Source organism: Macrotis lagotis, chromosome 5 (genome assembly GCF_037893015.1).
Source record: "Macrotis lagotis isolate mMagLag1 chromosome 5, bilby.v1.9.chrom.fasta, whole genome shotgun sequence".
Classification (NCBI taxonomy): domain Eukaryota; kingdom Metazoa; phylum Chordata; class Mammalia; order Peramelemorphia; family Peramelidae; genus Macrotis; species Macrotis lagotis.
This window is the reverse complement of record NC_133662.1, coordinates 17,089,305-17,098,618: the sequence shown is the minus strand read 5'-3', so window position 1 is coordinate 17,098,618 and position 9,314 is coordinate 17,089,305. Positions and strand designations below refer to the sequence as shown.

Sequence of the window (9,314 nt, the reverse complement as noted above, 5' to 3'; positions counted from 1 at the left end):
TCCCTTTAGACAAATCAATTCCTGAGGGTTGAAGAAGGAACATAAAATAGTAGTTGGAAGAACTTTAGTGAGACCAGGAAAGAGGGAGAGTCTCTTAGTTTGTAACTGGTTCCTCTTGGCCTCTTGGGAGAGGACAAGGGAAAAGGAAGAGAGGAGATGTCCTCCTTCTGTTCTGCTTGTTCTTCCTAAATAGATTGTCATGTTTCCAGCAGCTGCTATCCATCTGAAGTTATTTTCTCAGTCCAGACAATTAGATTTCCTTTTGCTGGGGCAGCTAGGTGGTGCAGTAGATAGAGGACCGGCCCTGGAGTCAGGAGGACCTGAGTTCAAATTCTTTCTCAGACACATAATAATTGCCTAACTGTGTGACCTTGGGCCAGTCAATTAACCCTACTTCCTTGAAAAAAAGATTTCCTTTTGCCTGAATCCTGTAGGCCCAGGTCACCTCATCTTTACTCTTGTCATCTCTCTCTTTTCCCTAAGCCCAGGCTCTGGGTATCTAAACATGATGCAGATGGGATCAGGAAACCTATGGTATAAGACAAATTTCAGTAGTGGTTCTAAATACTAAGGTTCTTCTTGAAGTGGGTAACTAGATCATTGGAGTCAGAACCCTGACTTAGTGAAATTCCTCAGTTAAGTGTTCTCATCAATCTCCTGAGGTTCCTTCCACTTTTCTTACTTGCCTAGTAATAGTTTCACTCTCTCTTACGTCATCTTTTCTCTCAGAAACTCAGAATCAGGAAGTGAGGAATCAGAACCACACCCTCCTGCCATCCATGAACCCAAGCACAGCATGAAGAGACCATCTCCCGTGTCCCCACGAAAGGCATGATGACCCAGGCAGACCCTCTGCCACTGCTGCTGTTTTTGCTGTTAATGGGTATTTGGGGGTGAGGAGAAGGTTAGGGAAGGGTCGAGGTGATGACCAATAGCAGAGTAGAGTGAGGAGAGTGGGAGAAGTGAGGAAGTACAAAGTTGTGTTGTTATGAGGGACTGGAGAGCTATAGGAGGAGTGTTCTAGATTCAGATCACTCTGGCTTGCAGAACTGATTGTTAAATTTCCAGTGAGAACACTTACAGTTTATATGCAATTACTGCATATAATAATGAAAAATTGATTTATTGTTTTATAGATAAATAATTTTAAAAGGTGATGGTGAGAATGTTAAGAACGTAGATTCAGTTTTAAAATGTGTCATTTTATAAATCTCAAATGAGAGAAGAGATAAGGAGAGACAGTGAAGGGTGGAGGGAAGAAGAAGAACAGAAGAAGGGGAAGAGGAATATTGAGAGAACTGATTGTTTATTGTTTCCTAGCACATCACTGATAAGCAGGCTCCTTTGGGTGAGGGACTGACTCATTGAGGACTGTTTTAATAGAAGAGGATGTTATTTAAGGAGATCAACCCTCTTACTTCGTTCAAATTCTTCAGTCAATGAAGGGAAGGAACTTAAGGGTGACTGGACTTCTCCTGACCTGATTGATGTGCTTTTCAGGTTCACAGGGAAAAATGTCCAAAGTGCAGTATCAGGAGGGGAGGACACTTATAGAGAGTTGCAAATACACTCCCCAGAGAGATGAGAAGAGGTGGAAAACCTGGTGTAAAGTGCAAGAGAATGGAAGGTGGTGTAAAAGCCTAATCACTGGGAACTCAGCATCAATATGGCAACATTCAGACCAACGAGTCTTCCTGCAAGATAACACTGACTTTGGTCTCATCACCATAACTATACCTCACCTCATGGTGAATGACTCAGGCAACTATAGGTGTGAAATCTATGACTCTGACCAAAACACTACTGATGTTATCAGAAGGATCTACTTGAAGGTCTCTCCAGGTAAGTCCCTGCCAACACAATCCCCTACAGTTAAAGCAGAGCTTAGGAAATACCTTATGGGTACATGACCTGAGACTAAGATGTGACCTTAGCCCTCCTTGGGGAGAGCCTTCATTCACTTCAGTCTCCTGAACCTTACCAGTTCCATCCTCTCTTCACTTCTTTCCATATCACAGTATTTATGGTAGTTCATCCTCTGGTCCCTGGGGAAGGTAAGGAATTTTCTTCTCTTCTCTCATTTCTGCATAAAGTAGACATTTTTCCTGGGGCTTCTAAGTCTTAGTTGGCTAGTATCACACATTCATACTTCTTCACACAAATATATTTGTGGCTTATACAGGTACATACAGATATTTTCATTTGCACAGACTCACAGAATTGTGCTTCTCTGATTGATGATGGTTGTAGCTCTGACCTCAGGAAACAAGGGGGGGAGAAGGGAGTGGTTTCACCAGAGGGGTTGTTCGGGGCAGATTCTGGCATGTTCTAATGGAAGAGTGTAAGCATTGGATCAAGTCTTAGTTTTGAGACTGAGTCTACTTCTCAGACTTAGTTCCTCATTTATAAAATGGAGATTTGGGGGGAGAGGATGGTAGGATTGTGCAATAAGTGTGGGAAACACAGTTTGTTAATTATAAATGCTCTATATATGGGAATTATTAGTATTGCTTTAATTCTGTATAACACCTACACTCAACTGCTGATGACAGAGAAAGCATCCTTTAGAGACATTTTTGGTTAGGTCATCATAAGGTCTGGGGTGGTCATAGAGTCTGATTATGATATTAGCAGTAAGAACACTAGAGTTCTTGAAAATACATCATGAATGTTTTATTTTTGCCCACATCATGCATGCAAATTACACTTAAAACTAACTTTTTCGAGGCCCAACACCTCATTGGGGCCTCAGTCTAGTTGTTCTGGCTCCTCCAGGGAAGAGGAAGGTGTAAGGTCAAGGGCCAATGCTTTCCTTCCTTTGTTCTTTTTTTTTTTCAGTCACAACATGGAAGACCACCAAACATTCTCAAACTACCACAGAGACACCTCTCACCACCAAACATTTTCAGATTACCACAGAGATACCGCTCACCAACTCTGTCATCCCCTTAAACATCAGCAGGTACAATTCTTCTTTAACTCAAGAATTCCTTAACCTCATTAATCAATTGGGGGGGTCTACCTTGTGCTGCCCAGACTATTAATTTGAAGTAGTATCTTTCTGGCCTTCAATTCTGGGTGGGGGGGCAAAAGGACAAACAGAAGGAGCCAGGGTCCTCAGGGGCCTAGTAAAACTGTAATTCCCCACTTACCCTCTTTCCTTCATTTTGAAATGCAAGATGGTTTAAAATCTTTAGCTCTAGGGGAAGCTAGGTGGTGCAGAGCACCAGCCCTGGAATAAGGAGGACCTGAGTTCAAATTCGGTCTCAGACACATAATAATTGCCTAACTATGTGATCTTGGCCAAATCACTTACCCCCATAGCTCTGACTTGACATTTCTCAATCCTTAACCCACACTGCCTTGTGTCAATACTGAGTCCTCCCTCTTCTGCACCCCTGCATTTAAGATAAGGGCTATTGTTTACCACAGTTCTTCATGGCCATATAAACCAGTCAAATCCCAAATTTTGTTCTGTGAAACAACTTTTCTTCTTGATAACTTGGGCAACCTTCCTTCAGGACTGATTGGCAGAGGATGGCCTATGTCACTGCAGAAGTTCTAGGGTTCCTTGTTAATTTGTGGATATCATCTAAACTCCTAAGTTGAACTTCTGACCCTCCACAATCTGACTGCAGCCACTGTTCTCATATTTCTAAAATCTTTATATATTCCACAACCAAACAATCTTAGAAGATTTTCCTCACACCGGTCACAGCATTTCTGATTTTCCTGTCTGTGTCCCTGGCTTTGCCCCATCCCTGGAATGCTATCCCTTCTTATTTCTACCTTTATCTGTAGTTTCCTTCAAGGCTCAATTCAAGCACCTCCTTCTACAAAAGAATTTTTCCTTTTTGCCTACTGTTTGTCTCCCAGTGAATCTCCTAAATATTTCTTTGAATTTTGCATTCTTTTCTTGGTGTATGTGTTGTCATTCCCCCAAAACTGGGAAACTCTTGTATCATTTCATTTAGGTCTATATTTCCCATCATCTAGTTCAGTTCTTGGTTCTAGGAATTCACTTGTTTCATAAATGCTAATGTATTCATTTAGAGAACTCAGAACTCAGAGAACAGAAAACTAAGAAAAATAAATCTTCATACATGCTAATGTGAAAAAGGAAGGAAAATTTGTAACTGATTCCTACTGAATGATGTCTTGTTTTTTCTCTCTCAGGGTCTCACCATATATAGCCTCTTTTTTTTTCTTTTATTTGTTGAAGCCTAAAAGCTGTTGGTGTTCACTTGAGGAGCCAGGGAGGTCTCCTCTTCTTCACTCCCAGTTGTATGCTGAATACTAGGCTAAGCTCTGAGGATACAGAGGAAGAAAAAAAAAGATCATTTACAGTCTCGAGGAATTCATAGAATAATGGGGGAGTCAACATGTTAACAATTTTGCAGAAAAAAAGATGAACAGAAAAAATGAACAATTGATAAAACACATAGGAAATAATCAACAGAGGAATTATAGGGAATCTTCACAGGTAGGGCTGAGGTTTAGAACTAAGGAGTCATTTACTATCTCCTGAACTCATCCCATTCTTATATCCCACCTTTCCTTTCTTCCTCTCTCCCATAGGCTATCACACTCTTCTCTTTTCTGGAATTCTTCAATTATCCATGCATTAGAGGGGCTTATTGTGACCAAAGGCCTAGTCTTCACAGCTCTGGTTGTTCTCTTGAACAGATGCAGGGGCCCAGGTGAGTAGGAACCTTCAATCTGATTTAATTTTCAATGCACCAGGGAATGTGGGCTTCTCAGTTTCAAGACAGAATTGCCTCTCTGGGCCCCAGATTCTGGAGGAAGGATCCCCAGGAATTTCTGAAAAGTCTCATTCTTAGATCCAGAAGCTGAGGTAGAATGGTTGAGAATTCCTTGAAAAGCCAACATTGATAAAGAAAAGTGAGGAAATGCCATCCTAAATGTTTGCTGGCATTGTACTGGAGGTTGTGAGCTCAAGGCCATGTGTAGGACTTGCAGGAGTCACTGAGCTTCTGTCCACAAAGGAGAGAGAAGGATGTAGGATAATGAGAAAATGAAAATGGTGGCTTTTTTTTCCCTGTCCTGGTTTTGGTCCTTAAGGTTGGGTTCTCTACCTAGACCTCTATCCTAAGCATTTAGACATTTTAGAATTGGAGTGTTTGGGCTGGGGGTGGGGGGAGGAAGAGAAATAATTTCAGTCTGTAGGACAATGGGAATTGATTCTCTTAACTTTCGCTTTTTTTCCTTAGGTAAAGGAAGAAGCCACTGTGAACTTTCTCAGAAACAAAATGACTAAACTGAAATGAATTCAGCATACATCCCAACCTGATGCAGGAACAACCTGCCATCCTGAAGTGGTCCAGGCCATAGGCAATGAGTGGATTTCCATATCTAGGCACTATATGCAGACTGATTCTCTGCCCAGATCCTTGAAGCTCTTTGCCTGCCCTTTCAGCTCTGAGTGGACCTCACGGCTCACCTCTGGTTGTTCTCTTATGATGAAAAGTGTTCCATGTCTATTCCTGATAGTCCTTTGACTCTATAAATGAATCAGTCTATTTTTCTGAGGCCTTGAATGACTCCTCATTGCCTTTGAAATTCATATTCCTGATACTCAAGACCCTTTATGCTATGACCCTCAATTATTGATCCATTCTTCTTTCTCACTATTTACCTACAGAGAAAGTCCCTTATAGCCAAATTGGGCTCTTCATTTTCTCTAGAACATCATGTAAAGCTCAAGCCTAAACAAGGCCATTAACCTGTACATAAATATCACTGTGTGTTACTTTTCAACTTATAAAAACCATTTATAAATATTATCTGCATTATATTTGTTTCACAATTAGGTAATTTTTTAAAAATTAAGTGACTTGGTTAAGTAAGTATTACAACTAAGTAAGAATTCAGTGAGACACTTAATTCTTACTTAGCTGTAATAGTTACTTAGCAGAAGGAGGACATTTATCATAGTTCTATATCTCATCACAGATTGCTCAGGCAGCAGGTAGTTCTGAGATACCAAACAAGTAACCATGGACATAATCAGTTCGGGTTATGAAAATTTAATTCACAGGACATCAGGCTGTACTGAAGCAATGATATCACTATGGAATTAAGGCAGAAGAGGCATTCAAGGCAACCCTCAGTGTCTTTTGCTGTTCAACTGCCTGGTCTCTCTTGTCCCATAGAGATGAACATAACAAGAGCCTAGAGATAATGGCAGAGTTTAACCAGTCTGAATATCCTAGTACCTTGTGCCAGACTGAGTTTCAATTATCATGAAGGGCAGTGGAGAGTATGACTGGTCCTTTAATTCACTTTCCTACTTGCATATGTCTATGTTATAAATATTCTAGATTCCAAAGGCCAGGAGACTGCGTACGCAGTTACTTCTCACTACAGAACAATTAGAAACAACTACTAGAAACAACTTCAAAAGTAGTGGGATATCATAAAGTGGGTTCAAGCTTAGAACAAGCCCCTAGCTGAACTCCTGTGCCAACAGGCCTTCTTGGTCTCAAGACCTATTTGCACTAATAAAATTATTGAGTACAACAAAGAGCTTATGCATGGAGGGACTATAATTATCTATGAGTCCTGTATTTTAAATTAGAACTGGTAAATATTTTAGATATTAATTCGGTATAAATAACAATAAACCTATTATTTAGTAACAATATTTATTGAAAAATAGATGTTTTCAACTTCCAGCCAAGATGGTGAAGAGAAGACAGGTACAGTTCTAAAATCTCCTGATCTTTCCCCATATATGATATGAAACAAACCTCTTTTTTGATTTTTGATTTTTTGGTTTTTTTAAGGTTTTTTTTGTCAAGGGAAATGGGGTTAAGTGGCTTGCCCAAGGCCACACAGCTAGGTAATTATTAAGTGTCTTAGGCTGTATTTGAACCCAGGTACTCCTGACTCCAAGGCTAGTGCTTTATCCACTACGCCACCTAGCTGCCCCTTTTATTTTCTTTCAAAGAAATATTTTTATTTTGAGTTTTACAATTTTCCCCCCATTTTTGCTTCCCTCCCCCCCCCACAGAAGGCATTCTGTGAAACAAACCTCTTAACAGAACCAAATCTCACTACATTAAGAGGTACAAAAGACCTATGGTAATAGAGGGGAAGAAGGGAAGAAAAGAGAAACACCTGAATCTTCCTCCCATCAGACTTGGTTAAAGTTAACTTATACACAAACTCAATTAACTTAAAAACCTTAAAAAACATCTTTCAAATATTGAAAGGGGAAAAGGGGGAAAGGGGAAGGGGGACAGAGACAGGGAGAGGAAGAAAAAGAGGAACTAACAGAAGGAAGGGAAGGGAAAAGGGAAAAAGGGAAAGGGGAAAGAAAGGGGAGGAGGGCAAACACACTGAAAGGGTGGCATTCAGAAACAAAATACTGGGAAATACAGATAAAGGGGAAAAGGGGAAAAGGGGAAAAATACAAACAGAGAGAAGGTAGCATGGAGGGCAAGAAAGAGTTAGTAATTATAACTTTTAATGTGATTGGGATAAACTCTTAAAATGTAAGTGAATAGTGGAGTGGACTAAAAAACAGAATCCTACAATATGATGCTTACAAGAAACTCATTTGAAGCTAAAACTTAAAGGAGAAATTAATAAAATTGAAAGCAAAGAAACTATTGAATTAATAAATAAAACCAAGAATTGGTTTTATGAAAAAACCCAATAAAATTGATAAACCTGTGGTCAATTTGATTTAAAAAAAGGAATAAGAAAACCAAATTGTTAGTATGATAAATGAAAAAGGTGAACTCACCACCAATGAGGAGGAAATTAAAGTAATAATTTGAAATTATTTTGCCCAACTCTATACCAATAAAATTGACAATCTAAGTGAAGTTGATGAATATTTACAAAAATATAAGTTACCCAGGTTAAATGAAGAGAAGATTAAATGCATAACAAACCTATCTCAGAAAAAATTCAACAAGCTATCATTGAACTCACTAAGAAAACATCTAAAGGGCCTGATGAATTCACAAGTGAATTCTACCAAACATTCAAGGAACAATTGATTCCAATTCTATATAAACTCATTGGAAAAACAGGGGAAGACAGAACTCTGTCTGACTCTCTATGAAACCAATATGGTGCTGATATAGAAACCAGGAAGAGTTAAAAACAGAGAAAGAAAATTATAGACCTATCTTCCTAATGAATATAGATGAAAAAATCTTAAATAAAATCTTAGTAAAACAATTACAACAAATTATCACTAGGATAATACATTTTGACCAAGTAGGATTCATCCCAGGAATGCAGGGTTGGTTCAATATTAGGAAAACTGTTAGCATAATCAATTATATCAACAACAACCCTATCAGAAATTATATGATCATAACAAAGGGTGCTGAAAAAGCTTTTGACAAAATACAGCACCCATTCCTACTAAAAAACACTAGAGAGTGTAGGAATAAATGGACTGTTCCTTAGAATAATAAGCAGTATCATCTGAAACCATCAACAAGCATTATATTCAATGGGGAGAGGCTAGAGGCATTAAGATCAGGGGTGAAAAAAGGATGCCCATTATCACCACTACTATTCAATATCATATTAGAAATCTTAACATCAGCAATTAGAGAAGAAAAAGAAATTGAAGGAATTAGAATTGGGAAGGAAGAGACAAAACTCTCACTCTTTGCAGATGACATGATGGTAAACCTAGAGAATCCCAAGAAATCATCCAAAAAACCACTGAAAACAATTAGCAATTTTAAGGAAGTTGTAGGATATAAAATAAACCGTCATAAATTCTCAACTTTTCTATATATGTTGCACTAAGATGCCAGAAAGAGAAATCCCATTCAAAGAAATCTCAGACAGTATAAATTACCTGGGAGTCTATTTGCCAAGGCAGACTAAGAAACTTTTTGAAAACAATTACAAAACAATTCTCACACAAATTAAATCAGATTTAAATTACTGGACAAACATCAACTGCTCATGGATAGGTCAAGCTAATATAATAAAAATGACAATTCTACCAAAACTAAACTACCTGTTTAGTGCCCTAACAATCAAAATTCCAAGAAATTACTTTAATGAGTTAGAAAAAGTTGTAAGTAAATTCATATGGAGAAATAAAGTCAAGAATTTCCAGGGCTTTAATGAAAAAAAGTGTAAAAGAATGTGGCTTAGCCTTACCTGATATAAAATTATATTATAAAGCATCAGTCATCAAAAACTGTCTGCTATTGAATAAGAAATAGAATGGTGGACCAATGGAATAGACTAGGTGCAATAGCCAGAAATGATTATGGTATTCTGCTGTTTGATAAACCCAGAGAGCCCAGCTA

At 38.6% G+C, this 9,314-nt stretch overlaps 1 protein-coding gene across 6 annotated transcripts; it reads left to right on the top strand.

Moving 5' to 3' along the window:
- Positions 1 to 730: 730 nt before the first annotated feature.
- LOC141523593 (natural cytotoxicity triggering receptor 2-like) lies at positions 731 to 6,601 on the top strand. 6 transcript variants are annotated; one of them, XM_074236891.1, is made up of 5 exons: positions 731 to 829; positions 1,501 to 1,842; positions 2,839 to 2,962; positions 4,579 to 4,700; positions 5,232 to 6,601. In XM_074236891.1, exons 2-5 carry the CDS (start codon positions 1,515 to 1,517, stop codon positions 5,276 to 5,278), a joined length of 621 nt encoding a protein of 206 aa, XP_074092992.1. In that variant the 5' UTR covers positions 731 to 829; positions 1,501 to 1,514; the 3' UTR covers positions 5,279 to 6,601. The 6 variants fall into 6 exon arrangements, 4 of the variants coding, with proteins under 4 accessions (XP_074092992.1, XP_074092990.1, XP_074092991.1 ...); XR_012478522.1 differs by lacking the exon at positions 5,232 to 6,601 and adding an exon at positions 4,223 to 4,483 and having other exon boundaries at positions 757 to 883; positions 4,579 to 4,664; XR_012478523.1 differs by lacking the exon at positions 5,232 to 6,601 and adding an exon at positions 4,177 to 4,483 and having other exon boundaries at positions 757 to 883; positions 4,579 to 4,664.
- Positions 6,602 to 9,314: the final 2,713 nt, after the last annotated feature.